This window comes from Gekko japonicus, unplaced genomic scaffold (genome assembly GCF_001447785.1).
Source record: "Gekko japonicus isolate JY-2015 unplaced genomic scaffold, Gekko_japonicus_V1.1 scaffold648, whole genome shotgun sequence".
Classification (NCBI taxonomy): domain Eukaryota; kingdom Metazoa; phylum Chordata; class Lepidosauria; order Squamata; family Gekkonidae; genus Gekko; species Gekko japonicus.
In genome coordinates, this window is record NW_015169193.1 from 274667 (window position 1) to 299050 (window position 24384).

General features: G+C 41.9%; 1 protein-coding gene across 1 annotated transcript in view; it reads right to left on the reverse strand.

Moving 5' to 3' along the window:
- CFAP54 (cilia and flagella associated 54) overlaps positions 1-21595 on the reverse strand; it is a 219965-nt gene extending 198370 nt beyond the window's left edge. Inside the window, exons 1-9 of the mRNA XM_015416272.1 lie at positions 21396-21595; positions 16643-16748; positions 11826-11972; positions 9711-9882; positions 8732-8790; positions 6052-6195; positions 5353-5466; positions 5161-5262; positions 4644-4842 (exon numbers count right to left, since the gene is read on the reverse strand). Coding sequence (XP_015271758.1) covers positions 4644-4842; positions 5161-5262; positions 5353-5466; positions 6052-6195; positions 8732-8790; positions 9711-9882; positions 11826-11972; positions 16643-16748; positions 21396-21595 — 1243 coding nt within the window. The remainder of the gene's footprint in view (positions 1-4643; positions 4843-5160; positions 5263-5352; positions 5467-6051; positions 6196-8731; positions 8791-9710; positions 9883-11825; positions 11973-16642; positions 16749-21395) is intronic.
- Between the last annotated feature and the right edge of the window lie 2789 nt (positions 21596-24384).

Sequence of the window (24384 nt, forward strand, 5' to 3'; positions counted from 1 at the left end):
CGTGCGGCTCTGTTCTTCCGAGTTTGGTTGGAAAACTGCGCACAATGTTCACAGGAGTCTGGCTTGTGGGTTTCCCCAAGACAGAAAATACAGTACTTGTGGCCGTCCGGAGGAGCCAATTTACTTCCACAAGTACGACAACGGTTGAAAAATCCCCACTTTTTTGACTTTTTTTGTCTTCTTCTCCATAGACTGAGGAGAAAAAGACTAGCGACAAGGAGGGGGGGGCAGTGGCCCGAAGGCCTGAGGCAATTTTACCTCAGACGACGAAAAACAAAAAGTCTCCTTTTTTTGTCAAAACACAGAAAGAAAGAGAAACTGAAGAAAAACTGAGGCGAAAAACGAGAGCTAATCACTAAAAAGTGATCCAAAAGCAGCGATCCGGCCAGACTTCTCGAAGAAAGGTCTGCTCAGCGTGGCGGAAAGGAAAGAACTGGCGGGATGTCCGTGCCTGCCCTTCTGGGCATGCTCACTGGGGCTCCTGAGCATGCTCAGTTGGGCCAGGCACGAAAATCCTTTTAAGAGAGCTTGCTAGGCACCGGCAGATCCAGCGCAGGCGCACTAGATCCCATTGGTGTGAAGCACAGAGACCACGAAGAAGATCAACAAGTTCCCTTAGGGCACTCAAGGAAGTGATGGTCTGCCCTCTCCTGAAAAAAATCTTCTTTGGACCTGGCTGAATTGGCGAACTATCGGCCGGTGTCCAATTTGCCCTATTATTGAGAGGGCTGTGGCGTTACAGCTGCAGGGCTTTCTGGATGACGCTTCCGTTCTAGATCCTTTCCAGTCCGGCTTCCGCCCGGAGCATGGGACAGAGACAGTACTGGTCGCTCTTACTGACGACCTCCGAAGGCATCTGGATCGGGGCGGTGTTGCGGCACTGTTGTTGCTAGATCTGTTGGCCGCGTTCGATCCGGTCGACCACCAGTTGCTGACCCACTGCCTTACCGATGTAGGGATTCAGGGGCTCGCCCTTCAATGGCTTGCCTCTTTTCTCCAAGGTCGGGGACAAAGGGTGGCGATAGGGGAACAGCAGTCCCGGAGACATCCTCTTGAATGTGGGGTGCCTTAAGGGGCGGTGCTTTCCCCAATGTTGTTTAACATCTACTTGCGCTGAGGTATGGGCTTGGGTGTCATCAATATGCAGATGACACCCACCTCTATCTCATGTTGGGCGGCCAGTCGGACTCCAGCCCAGAGGATCTGCACTGGGTGTTGAAAGCCATGGCTGACTGGCTCTGACTGAGTCGGCTGAAGCTAAACCCGGCGAAAACAGAGGTCCTGGGCCTGAGTCGGGGCGGTGCAGGGTTGGGGCTCCCTCTCCCGACCTGCGATGGGGCGCCTTTGGTGCCAGCACCGGAGGTTAGGAGTTTGGGAGTGCTCCTGGACTCCTCGCTAACTATGAACGCCCAGGTGGCAGCCACGGCTAAGTCAGCCTTTTACCATCTCCGGCTGGCTCGGCAGTTGGTCCCCTTCCTCAACCGCAAAGACCTGACCACAGTGATCCATGCGACGGTCACCTCGAGGTTAGACTACTGTAACGCTCTCTACATGGGGCTGCCTCTGTTGCAAATCCGGAAGCTGCGGCTGGTGCAGAATGCTGCAGCCAGGCTTTTGATGGGCCTCCCTAGGCGGGAGCACATCCAGCCTGCACTGAAAGCGCTGCACTGGCTGCCAGTAGCGTACCGGATTCGCTTCAAAGTGCTGGTTCTTACCTTTAAAGCCCTATATGGCCAGGGTCCAACATACCTAAGGGACTGCCTTTCCCCATATGTTCCTCAACGGGCACTACAGTCAGGGACGCAACATCTCCTGGTGATCCCAGGCCCCAGGGAGGCCAGGTTTGCTGCAACCAGGGCCAGGGCCTTTTCGGTGGTGGCTCCTACCTGGTGGAATGAGCTCCCGGAGGAGATCCGGGCCCTGCGGGACCTTGCACAGTTCCGCAGGGCCTGCAATACGGAGCTCTTCCATCAGGCTTTTGAGTAGGAGCCACCACTACCACCACCTTTACCATCCCTACTTGTACCATCATTGGCAACTGGCCCTAGGAGGAGTGAACAACAGCGATGCATGGAGCTGATACCACAGAACTGGGAGTACCATCTTCAAGATGCCACCTTTTATTGAAGACCGATTGAAACATCTAGAGCACTTTGAAAGATTGTAAATGACTATTTTTATGTTGCTTTTACCCTGTTTTATGTATTGGCATGTGCCTTATCTGTGAGCAGCCCTGAGCCCGCTTGCGGGGAGGGAGGGCTATAAATTAAAACAATAAAATAAATAAATAATAAAAGCATAGGAAAATAATCACCACCACCAAGGATTCTAGACATTTTTTTCTGATTTGAGTGCAGCCTCCATTTAACCCAAGTAGCTGGTGGAGGTCCTCATTCATTCATTCATTCATTCATTCATTCATTCAACTGAATTTCTAGCCTGCCCTTCCCTACATAGCAGGGCTCAGGGCAGGTTACAACAGTAAATGTATACAATAAGTTAAAACAATCAAAACACAATCTACACAATATTTAAAAACGTATACAGGATCAAATAGTACATAAGATGGCAATCAGGGACAGTTAGTAATGCCCCCAGAGAACTTTCAGTATGTATGCCCACAGATGGAACCAGGTATTGTGAAGGTGGCAGAGAACAACAAACAGATAGTGCCACATAGATGGCGCAAAAGTGGGGCAGGGGAGGCCGATGGAGTTGGATCTCCGCCACCTCAACCATAGGCCTGGCAGAATATCTCCATTTTACAGGCCCTGAGGAATTGCAACAAATCCCACAGGGCCTAATCTCACTCAGGAGAGTGTTCCACCAGGTCAGAGCCGGAGTCAAAAAGGTTCTGGCTCTGGTCGAGGCTAAGCAAATCTCCTTTGGACCAGGGACCACCAGCAGATATTGATCTATGGAGCATAAAGCTCTTCGAAGGACATATGGGAAGAGATGGTCCTGCAGATATGTTGGTACCAGACCGCACAGGGCTTTAGAGGTTAATACCATAACCTTGAACTTGATCCAGTATTCAACTGGGAGCCAATGCAACTGGCAGAGCACTGGTTGTATGCGCACTCTTAAAGGTGTCCTAGAAAGAACACGCGCTGTTGCAATTTAGACAAGCTGAAGTTTCCAGGTCAGACTCAAAGGCAGACCTGCATACAGTGAGTTACAGTAATCCAGTCTGGAGGTGACCATTGCATGGATCACTGCGGCTAAGTCATAGGGAGAGAGATAAGGGACCAGTTGCCTGACCAGCCAAAGATGGTAAACATTCTGGCAACATTCATGATTTGGTCCTCCTTAGACAGAGAGGCATTCAGAAACATGCCCAAACTCCTCACCATCGGCATTGGCATTAATAATACCCCATCAAGGGTTGGGAGTTGGATTCCCAATCTCATCCCTCCATGGCTCAAACATAGGACCTCCATCTTTGTTGGGTTCTATTTCAGTCAACTCTGTTTTAACTAGCCAGCCGCAGCTTCCAAAGACCTGGCCAAAACATCTGGGGCAGTATCTGGCTAGCTGCCCATCAGCAGATACAGCTGGGTGTCATCAGCATATTGGTGGAAACCCAGCCCAACCCCCCAGACAAGCTGGGCAAGAGGGTTCATATAGTTCCCCTACAGAAACTATCCACCACTAACAAGGGAGCTTTTCCCTCATGCAAGCAGCCTGTGGCAGAATCTCATATGACACAACAAAGCCAGCAAGCTCTTTTACATGCAGTAGGCGCTACATAAATAAACTGTTCCACTGTCTTGCACGTGGCCTTAATTTCCTGTCCTAGCTTTTGCATATTAATGCATGGAAATAGAACAGCAATTTCCCCCTCTTTTGTCATAGCTTTTGCTATGCAATCCACCCTCAGACAGTCTGAATAATAATTTAAAAAGTCAAATAAAGCTGAACAGAATTCCAATTTGTAAACAAGATATGGGCTTGGATCCTAAGGTGCTGATTTATTGGCCTGGCACCAGCTCCTCCAACAGAACAAGTCTCCCACCTACAAATCCTTCAGATATGTGAGGAGCAAATGCAAGATAATCTTCAGATATGTGAGGAGCAAACACAAGATAAAAGAGGTGATGGGCCCACTGTTAGGTGAAAATGGAGAAACTCTGACAAAGGACAGGGAGAAAGCAGAAAGCCTATTTTGCCTCAGTTTTTTCCTTGAAGAACAGGTTAATCTAGAGATGGTAGTAGGCAAGGCATGGTGTCCAGGCTGCTGGTTGACATGGGCAGAGGGGTAGTTGAGAAGCACCTGGCTGCACTGAATGAGTACAAATCCCCCAGACCAGATGGTATGCACCCAAGAGTGCTCAAAGCACTTTCTAGAGAGCTTGCAGAGCCTTTGTCCATCATCTTCCAGACCTCTTGGAGGACAGGAGACGTGCCACAAGAATGGAGGAGGGCAGATGTTATCCCAATTTTCAAAAAAGGGAGGAGGGATGACCCAGGAAACTACAGGCCAGTCAGTCTGACCTCTGTCCCAGGGAAGATACTGGAGTAGATTTTAAAGGGATCAATCTGTGAGCATCTAAAGGACAACTTGGGTTACACTTGTGCTGCTTAAGGTCCAAGCCATAAATCATGAAGTTAAACTTACACTACTATCATTTTTTCCCAATTACCTGAAACAATGTCCATGCCTGCAAAAAAGAGCTCTGAAACCACATCATGGATTTCTAATTCATCAGGAACAGGAGGACTAGGGATCAGAGTCCTCCTATTTCTATCAAACAGAGCTTCCAGGATAGCAAAAAAATGAGATGAATTACAGTCAAAGAGTTCCAGAAGTAGCCGTTCTGTGATCGTACGAGGCCATGGCAGCTAAATTAAACCAAAAATAAAACATCAAGGATCACTTACATTTCAAATAAACCATTATCAATACCCCAACAGTAAGTAAATTCTTCAAGGCTGAAAGTCATTCTGTACTATTATGGTAGGTGTCAGTGTTCAAAGAAACTTATATAAATTATTATATTTAATTAATGTTCTTCAAGGAAAATTTATTTATATTGTATTCATATAGGGCACTGTAGGTCACTGCAGAAATCATCCCAAAGAGTGTATGCATCCATGCAGAATCATAAAACCAACTATTAAACACAAATCAAAAAACTGGCACAAAATGACACAACTTACATATTGTGCTTCTCTTAGATTAGTTTTCAGTCTTGGTCGAAGAAACCCTTTTGGCTTTCTTCTGGGTTCAAATGCAGATCTTTTGAAGATCATTGTGGCCATCTAACCCCAAGAGGTAGAGGGGAAAGTAGAAATGTTTATATTACCGTATCTACCTGTTTAAATATACAATTTTTCATAAAATATTTGTACCTTCACAGTGGCTTCTTTGAATATTTGCTTTGTTTCCACATGTAATGATGAAGAACTCAGGTTTTCCATTTGTTTTAGTTCATCGATTTTGCTCAGACCACGGCGTGCAAATACCTACAGAATAAATAAATGTATGAGTGCGTGTGCATGTATGTGTAGGAAGTCCAATAGGAGACAGCAAAGCTGAGAAGATTATAGTGGAGCAGGTCCAGTCAATAGTGGTGACAATCAAAATCTAGATGACTATTCTATGATTAAGTGCTTAAAACTGATACAGATAACCAAGAAGGGAGAGGGAACACCTACCAGGGAGACTGATTAACGAACTGGAAAAGAGGTTGGCTAGAGACAGGATATGAAGGAGCATTGTGAGGTTAAAGACATCATCTGGCAACCAAACATAGACACAATCAGCCATAAATATATGGAAAAGGAGCAACTGGTCCCTTATCACAGCAGAATCTAACAATATCCTTTATTCAGCAGACTTCATGATACCAACAGCTGATACTCAAGGACAGTTTTGACTAACATTATTTTTCTGTTTTGCACAAAGAACAAAGGGAAGAAAAGAACAAAGGGAAGAAAGCAGTCTTTGCACCGATCTTAATAAAAGTTCCTAAAAGCAGTTTATTTTCCCATGATCTTGTACAAGTTGTAATACAAATTAAAATATGTTTGACAAATGCAAATTGCTACCTCTCCGTGAATGCCCAACTGGCAGTCATAATAACACTGGCAAACAGCAGCATAAAGTGTGGTTCTCCATGTCAAGTAATGCACAGCTAAAATTGGAACTGATGACTCCATACATACACAGGCCCACAGTAAATATTCTAGCACCTGTTAAAGAAAATACAACTCTTAACTTAAATGTCATATTCTACAACAGATAATATTAATTTGATTAGTTCATATCATATAATTATATATTTATAATTAAATTATATTAAATGGTAGCTTTATGCAATTGTACTACAGGAAAATGCTATTTACGCTCAAAAACTGAAATACAATCTGACTTTGTTTTTTAAAAAATTAAATTTGATATTCATGTGCTGAAACTTGATTTAAATGTGCTGCAGGCTGAAGCAAAAACACTTTCCCATGGGACTGTGTACTTGTAGTGTCCTATTTAAACTGGGCTGCTACCTGTGCAAAGCATTTCCGCATGCTGTATAGTTCAAGTAGCCACCCATCTTAAATGAGGATAGTGCAGTGCAGGATAGTGTTTTTCCCCAATCAGCATTATATTTAAATCAGACTTGAATTGGATGCTAAAATAGACAAACATAGCACAGGCTTTAAATAGCCACTTGCCTAGTCTCCAGTGATAAGGAAGACTCTCAGCCAGGTGACCAAGCAGGGAAGAGTTTATAAACTGGAAGAAAATGTGTTCCTTTTATTTTCTTGCAGTCAGGCCTTCAGTGCATGACATACATTAAAATGCTAATACGTAGGCAAATGGGGTAGACACTTTTGTGGACATTGTTTGCCAGGCTTATTTTTTTATTTTCAACACACCTATCACTGACTTTCTAAGCATACAGTTTTCAGATAACCATGTGTTTACAAGTCAAATAACTGTTTCACTATTTTAAAAATCCACTTGATGGCACTACAGCTTAACTTAAAATCATCCATCTCAGAATGAGACACATTACATTCAGATTGCAAATTTATTATCAAATATAGTTATTTGCACTGTTTGTTATTCTAAAATCAAAACACTAATCGATATTTACCTGCTTGTATAACTTCCTTTGATTTTCATCTAAATTTTGGGTTGAGTACAAATCATACAAAATACTAACTAGTAAGGTTTGTATGGCTTGTATGTACAATATAAAGTTTATATATCTTTATAGTTCAGTAGCAAGACAATCAACTAATATACTGTCTAGCTCAAAACATCTCAAACGCTACTCTGAGCAAGCTCAAGGACATTTTCATGTATTTTTCTGTATTTTTTAAACTTTTCCCCTCACATAATAGGAGACCTTCAAGCCATGTCACAAGCACTGTCTGCTTCAATCTTAGCATATTAAACGTTTTACTATGCAGCCTCAGGGGCGTCTGAGAAATACAAACACAAAGACACCTGGAATTAGTCGCATATTTCTTTGGATACTAGTTCCTCCATCTCTAAGATCCAGTCTTATAGCCAATTACAGTGGATTCTTCTATCCTTTTCAGTTCTTCCTAAAATAAACTTCATTCTCTGAGTATGCAACGTCATGTCTTAATTGCAGATAAAAAATTATTTTAGATTTTGCAGACATAATGCTGGTATCACCTCATCATTAAAGTCTGCACATTCTGAATAAAATAACAGACTGAAACGATCAGCCAATTTAATCACAAAGAAAACCAGAACTGTAGAAGGGAACAATCTGGGATGTTACAAAAGCCCTGGAGCAAGCCAGCAGTCCACCAGGAACTTACTTGAGAATGATCCCATCAAATTATGTGCGCCTACTTCTGAATAACACACTTAGTCTATAATGGCATGGTCACTCAGTTGATTTTATGATCTATTGTATATGCACAATAGTTTCATGTGCTTGTTTTTATATATACTGAAGGAGAATGAGAAAAACAAACCCTACAATCAGGAGTGGACTGGTACTCTAACTTGAGGAGAAGCACTCTTGAGTAAGTTTTATACAAAATTTGTTTACAGAACTATTGCAAAACAAGAGCTGTATGCAAGCTGTGACATGTAGGAGTATAGATAAAGCATGAACTGTGGACGCAAAATCTCAACTTACTTAAAAAAAAAATGTATCCCTGACGGCTGCAAACATATATCTGAAAGTATGTAGGCAAAGCTAGCTGAAATCTCAGAAAATAAGGAGCAAACAAGAAGTCCAGGGGTTGTGGGTGGAGATACATTGCCCATACATAGCATCTTGCTCCCCCCTAGGGCTCACGGAATCAGAATAAACTATGTTAAATAGTAAAAATAAAAATATAACAGAACAAGAGAAATGCAAATTTGCATAATGTGTACAGGCCAAAGAATTCAGCTTTTCTTGGCATTTTTTAGCAGAAGACAAACATTGCTGGCAATTGGGTTTAAGGTACTTGTACCTGAAAGGTGAATTTTCTAAAATTCTCTTCAAAACTTTTATTTTAAGGTAGGAAACCACTACAAGTTTTTTAAAATCCCATGGAGAAGACCTGAGCTGTTCTTCTGACCATATGGGTCTGCTCACTAACATAAAGCCCAAGACACACATACGCACACACTCTCTCTCTCTTTCTCTTTCTCTTTAAAGAGGCTACACCCAAAAAAAATCTAGAGTGGCCACTAATTTAGCTCTCATGACATTTGTTTTGACATACGATTTGAAGACAGGTATTTATCTTGCCATACCTTAGCAGATTGACCAACAGTCATCAAATGTCTACATATGGTATACACATAAATCGTACCTGCAAGGACAAATATATTATTTTAATATACTTAAACATATATATGCAAAACGCAGTGGGAAGCAGAAAGCAGAGGTCATTTAAACCAAACAGCTCAGTGGGGAGAGCCCCGCCGGTCAGTTGTTTGGTTTAAATGGCTGGAAGCCATTTAAACCCCTGCTTTCTGCTCCCTGCAAAAGGCCAAGGGGAACAGAAAGCTGAGTGGCAGGGAGCTCCCCATGCTCAGCTATTTGGTTTAAATGGTTTCCTACTTTCTGCTCCCTGCAGCTTTTTGCAAGGAGCAGAAAGCAGGGGTTTAAACTTTAAATGGCTCACAAACTGATGCAACCCAGGTCAGTTTGCAAACCAACCTCCTGGTTCATATGGGTTCATGGTTCAGCTATGAACAGAACTGCAAAAATGTGATTTGTGCCCATCCCTATATATATGCAACATGCCCAACACTTGCATGAGCCCTGCACTGCAGGGGAGGGCAGGATAAAAATCCAATAAAATAAATATTAAATGGTTGAACAATCTCATAAAACCATGCCAACTTTTTAATGATTGAAGTAGTCCTGGTTTATTTCTAAGCTTTAAGAATTAAACTTTGTCCCCACACAAAAGTATTTCATGCTTATTCATATTAGTTTTTAATTTAACGGATTTCTACATTGTCAGTACACATTCGTTTGAATTGAAATTATCCCTGAAGTATGCATACTGAGCAATACTTTGCTTTATAGCAAAAGCTCAACACAAAAGGTAACAAAAAATAGCAAAATTAAAATTTTTCATCAGTTTCAGTCTAATTTTGGAAAGTACTCCACAAAAGTAAAAGCTCTTCATAACCTGGAGGATTTACTCAAAGACTTTTTCTTGTGGCTTAAAGCGGAAATTATATTTAAAAGTGCATCTGGAGAGGAAAAGGAGCAACATACCATTATAGACAATCCAACACAAATGCTCATGTGGCAGAGTGATCTGCATGATGAGTCGCAATATGGACAAGACTGTGAAACATGTCTTCAAAGACTCCTGATTCAGAAGATCCATATCACTGTTACATACGATTTTGTACATACAAACATTCCTTGCTTGCAACACATGGAACTAAAATGAATTACAATACATTAAGGTGAAGGAATGCTTCAAATCAGCACATGAAATTTACACCTCCTCCCTAACTAACCTCCTTAATTTCATAGCTGTTTAATCAACAGCCTTCCCCTTCTTCCCTGTCTCTTCATTTTTTCTTCAGAGATGGCTCACATGACAGTTTGCTGGTAGTCCAATTATTTCAATCAGCACCCAAACCAAGGGCCGCTGATTACTAAGCCCTGTGGCAGCAGACCTAATGCATTTGCCTCAACCTTCTGACTTCTTCCAGTAAGGGTACCAGATCCCGTCTCCCTCATACATATGTGTTCATCTGTAGTTGCCAACAGTGTTCCTATGAACCACCACATCAGCCTGTTTCTCTTGCCCAACTTTTTTGCCAACACTCAGGCTCTTGACTCTGTCAGACCCGGATTTGTTTGTCCTTAATTTCTCTCTAGTTCATCTCCTGTGTCCTTCCTTTCCTGGGATTCTGCTTTTTCCAAATACTCAGTATTTACCATCCCTTTTCTTCCATATAGTGCTTAATCTGAGCACAGATTCACTAGGCTATCCCCAGAATCTTGATTTCAAAGTAGAAGAACTTTTCTCCCAGTCCCTGAGCAACTGCACTTTTTTCATGCAACTGTTGCTCATTGATCACAAGGGATCCAGAGGCACAGCTTCTATTGTAGAAACTCAAAGATTTTTTTTTACTTTCAAATGACCTGACAACTGCAATTTTTAATAACAGCAGCATTTTAAAGCTCTCCAAGGGAAGATTTGCTGCACTGCAACTGTATGAGTGAGCTGGTTAACCGCCCTTGGTCCTAATGAGGGAAATGCGTGGTGTGGCAAAAGGTATCTTCCCAGGGGAAAACTAGAAATCCGGCTGAATTAGACATAAAGGGGAACTGAGTGACAGTCTTAATAGATTTTAAAATCGTTATCAGAACATTTCGACATGTCAAAACGATAAAATAATTGTAATAACATTAAATAATAAAAACTAATGAAAAATCTTTGGTATGGCAGAGACAGAAACCATAAGAAGTGTAAAAGAATATTTAATGGAAGAACAAACAAGTAGGTTTCATTTTTTCATACTTGCATGAAGCTGCTGGTAAAATCTCAATTGTTTTATGAAATGTTAAGGCTTATAAAATGGGAATAAAGCTTATCTAGCAATTAACATCTTTATGGCAAACACTAAGCATCAGTTTGTATACAGCTAAACTAAAAAGTTGCTGTGCTGATACTTCATAAAATCCTTGCATGGAAGCTCTAAAATCTACTGAATACAAGCTCTTCGTATAGTGTTACCAAAGTGAATTGAAAATTTCTGAAAATTTCTACATTTGAAGAACAGATCTGACTATTAACCAAAGGATTTAATTTTTAGCTCTTTTGTTATTTGGTTCTAGAATGAGGACTGCTATATGAACATTATTTTAGACCATTTATGCTATTTTATACCATACCTTTTTAAATAGCTGTTTATTACTGACAGGGCTGTTTTTATGATTTTATTGTATTGATTTACTCTGGGAGCTGCCTCAAGCAGCACTCTGAAGAGGTGGCATACACATTTTCTAACTAAATACAAATCAACAATGTGAAGCATGTTTATTGGACATATAATGACAACTGGTTAATGCTAAAATAGTAAATTTCAGCAAAATAACATAGTTAAATATGTTAAACTTTCAGAATGTAGCCACGATGGTCTGCAGCAGAACAGATAGATTTTCAGGGTATACGTTTTCAAGAATCACACCTCCCTGTGGTATCTGATGAAGCTTTGACTCTTGACAGTTTACAGCCAGAAAAATATTGTTGATTGCTAACAATGCAATCCTAAGAATCCTAGGATTTTGAGTAGGCCTGCATAGGTTTGTATTGTAAGGTGCTAGTCAAGTCAAATCCAATAGTTTAAAATATATTTTGTCAATACTTACTGTAACTGCAGCTGTTTTATCTCTAACTCCATTTGGGAAAAAACTAGACTGAAATTGATGCACATCTAATTCAGGCATGTCGAGGTCTACGGCACTGACCTGTTGAAGATACTGCCCATAGCACTGTACAAGTGCCAGTTTATATTCCTGGAAACAAACACAATGAGTTGCACATGCATTTGCATTTTTATAAACTATCTGCTATAAAACATTTAGGAGAAAATACATCTGATCAAGAACAACCAATACACCAGTCTATAATGATGAGATAATGATGAGAGACGGGATCCCTGTAACTTGTGCTGAGCTGCAATTTTGCTACAGCATTTTGCATTACTTGAAGTTAAAATATCTTCCACCGTAATCCCACATAAAGTCAATTGCAGTCATCCATTCTGGATGTGGTCAGAGAATGGATAACCATGATCAGAAAGGAACACCCACAGCTAAAGCTTGGCAAAGGCACACATGGAATTCACTGCCACAGGAGGTGGCAGTGGCTACAAGCATGGATGGCTTCAAGAGGGAATTAGATTAACATATGGAACAGAGGTCCATCAGTGGCTATTAGCCACAAGGTATAGATAGGGGCTCTCGGTCTGGGGCAAGTGATGCTCTGTATTCTTGGTGCTTGGGGGGGGCAGGCAACAGTGGGAGGGCTTCTAGTGTCCTGGCCCCACTGCTGAACCTCCTGATGGCACCTGGTATTTTTGGCCACTGTGTGACAGAGTGTTGGACTGGATGGGCCATTGGCTTCTCTTATATTCTTAGGTTCTTATTGGGTCTCTCAGAAGAGAATTGTGTTTCCATTTATAATTCCAGATCTAACAACACCCATACGCTGCAAACCCATTCTGTTTGGGAAAATGCAACACTGCCCAAAACAGGTTTACTGCATACTCTTCCATACTGTCAAGCAACAGCATCTTAATCTTGCTGGATTCCACTTCAGTTTCTCAGTCTTCATCCAACCCATTACCACCTCCAGATACTTATTTAGGTCTTTGAATGCCTTATGTACCTCAGAGAAAAAGGCAAAGCAGAGTCGGGTATCATCAGCATACTGATGACCAGTGCTCCCTCTACGCTGAGTTAGTGTAAGCTAGCTCACAGTTTTTTAGCTTCCAGCTCACATGTTTTTGTCTTAGCTCAGGAAGGATAGCTACAAAACAAACTACTTTATGTAGTAGCCAAATCGCTCACTCACAACTTTAATCCCATTATAACTCATCAGAAAATAAAACTAGGAAAGTCAAAACTGAGCCACCAGCTTCAAGATAATCAGCAAACATTCTCTCCACCTCCCAGAAAACTCTGCAGAAAGGCCGAGGAGCTTTTTGCTGTGCCCTACCTTCCTTGCGTTCTCTAGTTGCTGCAGTCAGAACTACACGAGGAAAATGTTTTTAAAATGCCTTCCATGTGAATACAGCATGTCACTGGCCTCAAGGGCCCTCCAGCTGATTTGGGGGGCCCAAATTTGTCCTCCCAGGCCCCCTCTATCAGCAGCCTTGCTAATGACACCAAATTCTAAATCCCCAATCTCTTATACTGGTTTCATGTCAAACAACATGGAAGGCAATGCAGAAGTTCACCACACAAGTGCCACTAGACCCAGAAGATTTCCTCCAGCAACAATTTCCGATAGTGACCTCTCAGACAGGACCAGAGGCACTGGGATAGGGCTCCCTGTGGAGAAACTAGCTTTGTCTAGCCATTTCTTGGCCTTTCAAATTTTGGTTCAGGCTCCTCTCGGAGAAATTAATGTCACAATGACTTGCAGTTTCAAGAGAAATAAGGCATGAAATCAAGCTACACATACATGCAAGTGAAGCCTTCAAGGTCAGCAAACCTGAGGGAGTTTTGCACTCACATTCTATCTCACTTATACAAGGAACCCTGGGCCTCAGTGAGTCACTTAATTGTGAGTATGTGCCAGCTGCAGAAGTATGTAGCCATACATCATAGCAACACACCTGACTGGCCAAACAGGATCAGGCCAGCTGCAGGCAGTCTGGCATAAAGCAAGACCATTCATTCTAGTTTGGACCGCTTCGGCCTTCCTTCCAGCTATCCTTTTGATTTTAGATTGGGCCTTGTGCAGCCAGGATACTTGCTTCTTGTACTTCAGCATTCTGTCTGGACTCTGTGCCTTCAGTCTGACCAATTAACATCTGGATCAGAGGATTAAAGCCTAAATAAGTATTCTAGGATAGTTATTTAGTTTTATTATTTTTATTCCCTGCTTTACACTGCTTCTACATTTGTATACTTTTGCAAATGTCTTTTAATAGGCCTTATTAATTATGCTCCTGAGGTGTTATATGGGTTTTAGGGCTTCAATCTAAACCCAGTAACTTGGCTATAGGTAACCAGTAATTGTTTGTGGAAGAAGTGGGACCCCTGTATACATAGGTGATTGCTCCCTTATTTGCCTATTGCCTCGTGTAAAATCATATTTCCCCAAAGATCATCAATAATTTGAGGCAATCCAGCTAACACAGTCCTGATAGAAAAAATTTGCTTCTGAGCATACACAAGAGTGCCTTCACCATACCAATAAATAAATGCAGTCTCCTGTCTCCTTAACACACTTGATAAATTCCTGAGCAGCTTGTCACTAGGCACAGACTTAAGCAAAATTTTCAAATGCAAGAACTGACCACACCAATCACTTTCTTCCAGGAAAAACATCCTCTCCTGATTTTCTCCCCAACTTGCTTTGCCAACTTCCAACTACTTAAAAAACAAAGATGTACTTTTAAAACAGCTTCCCAGAACAATGAGAGAATGCAATTTAATTTTTTTAAAGCTGATTCTGATGTTCTATCAACAGGAGGGGAAAAAACATGAGTGGAGACCATGAAGGACACATGAAGAGTAGTTGGAGAATATGTATAGAGGATTCCCCACGGCTGGCCAGAGAAGAAGCCCCAAATTGAGGGATGAAGCAATGACAGAAAGGGTAGCCCACCTTGCTCCATGCCAAACCAAGAGGCCACCTGCATGACCTGTGTAGAGAAATGGCTCTGCCAGCAACTTGTGGGTATGACTGTGAAAAGCTATAATGGCATGAGCTGTTTATTGTTGTTCCAAACTATATCAGAAATAACAAAAGGAGAATTAGAAAAACTGTATACTGTGAAGAAATTTCTTGTGCTATATTTGTTTGAAAGCACTAGTAAAAAGAGGGATATAATAATGTTAACAGTTTTCTATTTCTCCTTTTGTATAAAAATAAACTGCTTTACAATTATGCACAGAGAGCATTGCTGCAACCATTTCCTGCTCAAATGAAAACCAAATACATAGCAGTGTTTAAAAAGGAAGCAACAACCATGTACAGTAATTAAAACTGCAAATGCCATTTAGACACCTGTACTGGATAAGATAACATGAGCTGTGAAAAGCGGAACAGAGGTTTAAAGAAACAAAAACAGGACATGGCTTTGATTATATAAACTTTGTGTTACCCACAAACAGGAATTTATTGGCACAAAAATTTCTTGCAATAATCTTCTCTAGCTTGACCATCTCAAGAGTTAAAATGTCACCTACTGAATCACCAATATTATCACTAAATTCTTATAACAAAAATGGAATAAGACTGACTTCAAAATGCTAAAATAAGTAATGTGACTATACATGTAACCTTGTCTTCTTTTCTCCTTCTACCAGATTTTTATAAGGATGGGAGAGTTTATCTTCTGATATTTAAACCATGTTTGCCATCTTGTCATAAATTATTATATTTCCTTTTCCAAATGTACCTTTATTACTGCTGGTTTAGATGAAAGTAGACAGAAATAAGTGAAAGTTAAGGCTGCCCAAAGCCCTTGCACAGAAAGTGGCCATGAGCTAAGAGGCCTACGCAGGCTGAAGGTAACAGAACTTATGTCACAACAGGACTCATTAGGTTAAAGAAACTGACTAGAAGGATACAAATGAGTCAGGATGAAAGAGAGCTATTACACACTCTACACCTGTAGTCTCTGACCAAACCCTATTAAGATTTATTTATTTGAACTATTCATTAGCCACTTCTGTTCTTACTTGTCCAATGGTGGTGGTGGTGGTGGCTGCTACTCTAAGGACTGCAATGCTCTGTAGAGTTCTTTGTTTACTACACATATTAACTAGATGTCATACACAAATAGCAGTAATGAAAAGCTGTAAGTAACAATTATATGATTAAGCTATTATTACGCAAACCGTCTATTGCTGGTACTATTTTTATTTGTGACTTCAGACTGCTTTTAGTCATGTGTTATCAAAATATGATAACTTCCAGAGAAGAACCCATTTCAATTTGTTGTAGCAAAGTTTTTTGTGGTATCTTAAACTAACAGATGTATTGTGTCATAAACTTTTGGTGATTCATTAGTATATGAGATTTCTATACCATCCTTCTTCTAGGCATACACTGCCATCCCTCCTGTTTATCCTCACAACTCTCCAGTAAGATACAGATTAGTCTGAGAGACAGTGAATGACAAGATCACAGGCAGACTAACTCTAAACATGTTTACTTTGGGTAATGCCCAACAACCACTATAGCACTTATTCCCAAATAAATGTGTGTTGAATTGCAACCCCAGTGAGTCTCGCAGCAGGATGGGAATCTGAACTCAGATCTCATCAGTCCTATTCCAACACACTAATAACAAAGCAACAGTGCATCTCCAAGGGATTAGAGCCCAGTTCAACAGATGCTTAATTTTCAGCAACAACAAAAAAAACCTTGTAAGCAATTATTCAACTTTTGATTCATGTCAAATGAGAATCCCCCCACAATAAAATACAACAGGAGCATATCTTACTTTTATTTCCATGAGCTGATCACCAACTTTCACAAGTTTTTCTTTGTAATACGAATCTGGAAATCGGTGTTTGTACTTGTTCCAAATATTAAACAAAGTTGTTGCTCTTTAAAAAAAATACATAATATAATGTTACAGACTAAATTATAGTAACAATCTTATCGTACCAAGTTAAACATGAGAAAAACCTGTTATGACATCTTTTTTTCAAGATTCCCTGAAATTCCCAAAATTATAAATACAATCAAAATTAGTCTGATTTGGTGCCTCTAAAATTATTTTATCATAAGATATCTTTCATATATTTGATATAGTTATTAAAATTTGTTTTGTTTTATTTATTATTTTATTATTTATTTCAGAGAAGCATGAAATACTGGAAGATGTCTGTTCTGCAAACCTTCTATTATATTTAAATAGCTCCATTGGATACAATGTAGAAATACCATTGGACTGAACTATAAGTAACAAAATCAGAAGAAGAAAAATATGAGAAGCAATAAAGCATTTCAGACAGCCATAAGCCACAGAGTGGTAAATACAGAAAGCAAAACAGATATAAGTCAATATAAAATAGTATCACATAAAGATAATGCTGAGTAGAAAACATACAGCTATTAAAGATACTGGGGATTATAGATGGGGGAATGAAAAATTATCACAATATATAAATACAACATATAAGCGAAGCAGCTAATAACAGCATCATCTTCTGAACCAGACTACTCATTCCACACATGGTTAAAAGCAAAAAAGAAAACAGAACTCCAGAATTGATCTCTTCTGATTACTATGCTTGTATTTACCAGAATTTAAAAAACTTTTTATACTGTTTAATCATTTTGATCTTCAGGACTGTTTATGTGGGCAGGGAGTGAGGATTTTCCCCATTCTAGAACAATTGGAAATCCCAAGAACTACTTCTGGAGAAAAGTATCATCCTGCGTCCTGAGAGCCAGCTTGGTGTAGTGGTTAAGAGCGAAAGACTCTAATCTGGAGAACCAGGTTTGGTTTTCCATTTCTCCACATGAAACTAGCTGGGTGACCTTGGGTCAGTCACGGTTCTCTCAGGACTCTCTCAGCCCCACCTACCTCACAGGGTGTCTGTTGTGGGGAGAGGAAGGGGATTGTAAGCCACTCTGAGACTCCTTCGGGTAGTGAAGAGCGGGGGTATAAAACCAACTCTTCTTCCATCTAGCATTTAATTTCCAATAGCTGAAGAAAACTAGTATAGCTGCACTCAGTCTCTCTATTGTAAAGACTGAAGACCAGCTGGAAAATGGTTCCAAGGGATCATGAATACTTCATACCAGTTAGAAAGCTTTAGGAGTCAGATGCAGCTGAGGCACCTAGACATAGGCAGGCCAGGTTTCCCACAACAGCAGGAAACCTCCAACCACTTCAACCCCCATTCTCCACTGGTACTTCCAAGGTTGGTGGAAGAAAAAGGGTTTGCCAGCACATGTCACTACTGGTAAAAAAAACAGAAGTGATCAGGGTGATGATCAAGGAGACATCAAAAAAGTGACACTACATCAGGGTGATGATCAAGGAGACATCAAAAAAGTGACACTACATCAAGGTGATGATCAAGGAGACATCAAAAAACTCTATAAACAGTAAAAAGGTAAAGGTTCCCTTGCTCAAAAGCCAGTCGAATCCGACTCTAGGGTTGCGGTGCTCATCTCCGTTTCAAAGCCGAAGAGCCAGCGCTGTCCGAAGACGTTTCCGTGGTCATGTGGCCGGCATGACTAAACACCAAGGTCCACGGAACGCCGTTACCTTCCCACCGAAGTGGTACCTATTTATCTACTTGCAATTTCGTGCTTTCGAACTGCTAGGTTGGCAGGAGCTAGAACTAGAGACAGGAGCTCACTCCGTCATGCGGCACACTCAGGTCTCGAACTGCTGAACTACTGACCTTCCACAGCCTGCAGTTCAGCGTCTCATCCACTTGAGCCACCGCAGCTCCTCTATAAACAGTATGCTTTTGTTATTCCCAATGCGGGCCCTGCTGCGTATGTCCAGTAAGGCACTGAGCCCTGAATGCCTCATAAAATAAACTCTGTAGGTACTATCCCTAACAACTGCTTTAGACAGCTTTAGGGAGGATAGATTCATCAATGGCTGATATTAAACAGAAACTCCATGCTCATAGGCAATAGCCTTCTGAATACCAGTGCCAGGAATACAGCAACAGGGAAAAGCTTTAGCCTCATATGGTTGGCCACTATGTGAAACAGAATGCTAGAGTAGATAGACCATCACTCTGACCTAGCAGGTGGTTTTTAATTTTATTTATTGAAATCCTTATACCTCCTTTTCTCTTCAATGGAGTCAAAAGCAGCTTACAACTTCATTCTCCTTTTCCCCATTTTATCCTCACAATATCCCTTAGGTAGGTTAGGCTACCTAGGGCCATACCACACTGAACATGCCCGATCTCATCTAATCTTGGAAGCTAAGCAAGGTCAGGCCTGGTTAGTACTTAGATGGGAGACTGCCTGGGTAAGTTAGGCTGAGAGAGAGGGATTGATCCATGATCACACAACAAGCTTTTATGGCAGAGTGGGAATTTGAATCTGGGTCTCCCAGGGTCCAGCCTGAAACGTTAAGTACTATACCACACTGACACACATTCCTTGGAGTACAGAAGGTTAAAAGTCTGTGTACCTATATCAGAAAGTTACCACACAGATATGGAGAAAAGGTGCTATATAGTTGAAATGTTTATAGAACAAACGATCCAAGAGCTGATAAGTAAAGCAAGTGGTGCTCATAGGAGCATTCTGCTAGCAAGACTAGCGTTATGTGGGATCATGGTGCTCAGAGAAGACAGGCCCTTTTTTGAAACCAAAAAATACACCTATTGTGACCTTCAATGAGCCCACATTTCCCACACTAGTGTTCATAACTGTACAATACTTACTGAAAAGAGCAATAGTCCAGTAGCACCTTAAAGACTTGTGGCAAGGTGCTGCTGAACTCTTGTTCTTTTCTACTGCTACAGATAGACTAACACAGGCTCCGGTCACACGGGCAGGAAACTGTGGGGGGGAAGCGTGGCTGTTTGCCCCGGGGCAAAGTAACATGCAGTTAAGCGATCAGACCTCCTGTGGAGGTTCTGTGGAGGTACCGTGGAGGTTCCGTGGGTAGGGAGAGGTGCCGATCACAGGACACGTCTGCGCGCAATGAAGCGCGCGGCGAACTGGTTTTCTTTTTTTGTGTACACTACGAATGCACATGCTCCGTTGGGTGCGTGTGCACATCCACGGAGACTTGGGGGGGGGAACCCTTTTTCGCAAGGGGACATGGGCGGGCGCCGGATGCCACCGGAAACGCGATCAGATGCCCGCCCTTGCCCCGCATTTTCCGGAAACAAGTACCTCCGAGGTACTAGTTTTTTGCTGCGTGTTTTCGGCAGGAAGCCTGGGTTGTGCCATGGAAGCGCTACGCTTCCCAGATGTGCTGGTGAGATCGCGCCCGGAAAATCCGCCTGTCTTCCGTATCTCTTGCGTGGCTAATGTTCTGTGTGACCGCAGCCACAGTTACCCATCTTGATCTACACTTATTGAAGTAATTATTTGCATGAAAAAGCCAGCTGCAGTAACATCTGCACCAGAGGAAAGATGGGACTTTTCTCCTTTACAGAGAGGTAGGTGTAATTGACAAACAGGCTGCATAACCTGGTCCACAACAGATCAATATGATATTCATAATATGCATCTTCTCTCACAACAGTTCCTGGGACAACAGCCATTTGTACTTGCAGCAAGTTAATTCCCATCACATGGGCAGTTTGGGCACTTTTGCAACAGATGTTAGGAATGCCTTTTAGCTTGTGATGCAATCTTCATAAAGAAAAGAACTATTGAAAATTACTTAAATTTCTTCTTGCCATTTAACTTGCAGATGTGGATCTTTAAAAAAGATTTGAATTCATCTTGTGATAAGCATGATGGCTTGCATGTGCAAGTGGGAAAATACAGCTGCAGACACTAAATTTGAATCCCAGAAGAAGCCAAACTTTATTTTTAAGGAAATGGTCTGACGTAATCCTCCTGACAGATATTAATAAAAGTTTCACTATGAGCCCAATTAACTCAGAGAACAGGTGATAAAATAAAGAACCTAAAACCTGTACAGAAGCTCAGATTGCCACCTCCCACAAGGGGTTGTCAACTGCCTGATAAATAATGCCCTGTACATTTAATGTAATAGTGATTTAATGGGATGTTATTTACTAAGCAATGTTAATTTAACTCCATGCCATGAAAAGCTTCACCTGCCCATTTGCACACATTAAGCCTCTATTAAAGGGGCAGGACATTTTTCTTCTAGCTGTGTTGGTAACCCTACTACCATGGGGAGAAATTTAACCATCAGAGTTTCCTTGGCTTGGAAATGACATAGGTTTCCCCTGTCTAATTACTGAGGAGACATGATGTTTTGTGAACAGTGTCCTAGCATGCAAATGGGAAATATTTCACCATCTGAATTTCTGCCTATGGTGCAAGTGTTCAAGGGATGAACGAGGAGGCACTACCACATACATTAAGAAGATCCGAGTTTTGCCCCCATACAAATAAACAAATGGTGTGGGAATGCTGAACCCTGGAGGCTTTACCCCACCGAGACTGGCATAATAGTTGTCAGCACTGTAAGCAACAAAAATCATGAGCTGAACCATCCGATAGGAAGCAGACGGGGCCTTCGGAAATGGAAAACATCCCCCACCCCCACCCCCCGTTACCCTCTTCTGTGCAGCTCCTGCGACATGGAACCGGCGTCTTCTGCTTCCCGGTTTCGCCGCAAGAAGCTCAGGCACTCGTGCAAGTCTTTCTCGAAGCTATCGACCACCGGGTTCCCCGGACCCACCGGCCCATAAAAGATAGCAGGCGGTGGGGGAGGCCGGGAAGGGGACCTGGCCCGCGCTTTAGGAGCCTCGGCCATCGTGGCTTGCCCAAGAAGCAGCACGCTCACGGTTGCTAGGAAACGGAGCAACAGACAGCGAGCGAGCGAGCAGGGAGAGGGGGCGGGGCCGCGAAAGGAGAGTTTGTGAAGTGAAAGCTCGCTCGCCCGGTTTGCCTGCGCCTGCGCACTGTTGTGTCTTCGCGCGAGAGATTGGACGGCGACATATTGCATACGGCAAGTGCGTGTGTGTAAAAGCCGGCTGGTAACAAATACCTGGGTGAATGTTCGGTTTAAATCGCGCGTTCTGTGAGGCTGTAAAAAAAATTCCTGCATCTGCTTACAAAGAAAAACAATGTGTCTTTGTTTTGGATTCACTGTAATGTGTGTACTGGACAGTACCCATGACAGGGGAAATACTTTCCTATTGTGTATTGTCACGTAAATAAACTTGTTTGGGTGGAGGAGAAAACATAGGTCAGGGCTGATACATTTATAACTCAAAGGTACTATTTATTGCATGTGCTGTTTATTAAATATCTGCAACTTTTTCAGTACCATAATTATTGTGTGTGTTTAGTTTATTGAGTACTTGGTATATTTTTGTTAGCTAGCTATTAAGAATTTGTTCTTGGCTCTTACAGTGTAGAATGTTATATCTTGCAGAGTCCTGCTTCACCTTTGCATATTTTTCATGGTGCACCATGTCCAATGTTCCCTGTAATTTTTTTCCCCTACTTAGTGGAGCAGTTCACATCCTGTGCAGAATATAATTGCTGTTATCTTAAAATGGGCAATGGGCAGTGCAAGACCCTTTGCAGCTCCAGACTGCTGCTGAGCAGGGCTTCCTGTGTTAATAGTGGCCACTCATGCACACAGTTTAGAGGGAACACTGAAGGATTCCAGTGAGATCAAGACAACGCACACATACTACTAGGTAAATTTGCAAGTTAATCTTCTAGATTATGAATCACCATAGTGCACTATTCTTGCAATGGCAGATAATTAAGTTAGGGTTGCCAGCCTCCAAGGTGAGATATCCTGGAATTGCAACTAATCTCCAAACAACAGAGCTGTAGCCTTGTTCAGTATCTCTTTGGTCTCTTGGCCCTGCAGTTCTTAGCCATGGTCTCAGACTGGAGGATCCATCCCAGAACCTTAGTTACAATACAGTATTTATGGATATTAATCATCCTTATTAAATTGCTATGTGATTATTTTCAATAGTTGTGTATCTACATTTCTGTAAAATGAGATACCTGTGGATCAGGGCACACTCTGCCATGAGTCTAATAGACCAAATTCATACAGATCCTGCATGTTATATAACGTCCTCCTACAAAGAGGAAAAAGGAATATGTAAACTGAAGATATTCTTATTCTCAGGTCCCCAAATGATATAGATGAGTGGTCTCCGATGTGGTGCCTGCCAAATGTTTTTAGACATTGGCAGGGCCAGGTGAGGTTTTTGTCCAGCAAGGCTTCTGATTGGCCACTGGATATTTGATTGGCTGTGCAGATTTTTTTAAATGTTGCTTTGGCAGCAGCTGCCACCACAGCACAAAGCACTGTGTGACTGAAAGTAAGCTGTGGGAGCCATGCTGTGGCTGCATTCACCATGCTGTGTCAAAATTCCAAAGGTTCCCACAGGCTCAATAATAGGGTTGCCAATCCTGAGTTGGGGGTAAGGGATTCCCTGGGTTGGAGTCCCTTCCCCCGCTTCAGGGCTATTGGGGGGGGGGCTGCTGGGCACTGCATTATAGCCTATGGAGATCAGTCCCCGTAGGGTATAATGGAGAATCAATCCATGGGTAACTGGGGCTCTGGGAGGCTGTTCTTTGAGTTAGATGCACCAGATGTTCAACATAACTGCTGGTGCCTCTCCTAAAAAAAACAAACCCCACCCAGGTTTCAAAAAGATTGGACCAGGGGGTCCAATTCTATGAGCCCTAAAAGAAGGTGCACCCATCCTCCATTATTTCCAGGGGAGGAAAGGCATTTTAAAAGAACACAGTCCCTTTAAATGTGATGGCCAGCTAACCTGGAACTTGCCCGCCCCTCTCCCAGAGCCTCCTGGTAAGTCCCCCACTGGCTTATCGGCCTCACCTGGCAACCCTACTCAATTAAGTTGGTATGCAACCAAAGTAGGACTGACTGAAACACAAGTTTATATACTACAGGTCCAAACTGCAGCAAGTAGGCAACTCAAGAATATAATTGGGCAGCTGGCAGCACCAATCATATGCAGTTCCTTTGATAAGGAGAAGAATGCAGCCTATAATGAATCCATTACGGATTTGTTTGTTTATCTGAAATCTTTAAAGGCTGCCGTCCTACTTAAAACTAGCCTGAATAGCCCAGATTAACCTGAAACCATTAGTTTGGAAGCAAAGCATGGCCATAGTTAGTACTTGGATGACAGAAGACCAGCGAAGAACTAGGTTGCTATGCAGAGGCAGGCAATGGCAAACCACCTCTACAGCTAACTTACGATGACCATGTAGGGTTTTCAAGGCAAGGGACATTTAGAGGTGGTTTATCATTGCCTGCCTCTGCTTAGCGACCCTGGACTTCCTTGGTGGTCTTCCATCCAAATACTAACCAGGGCGGACCCTGCCCATCTTCCAAGATCTGACAAGATTGGGCTAGCTTGGGCCATCTAGGTCAGGACAATCTCCCCCCCCACATATATACTTTTAATTTTAGAAAACAAAGTACAGAAAGACGAAAAGGATTATATAACATAATTGTGTATATCAAAGATAATTATATCCCCTTCATTATAATTCATTTTAGTTTTTAAGAAGAAGAAGAAGAGATTGGATTTATAC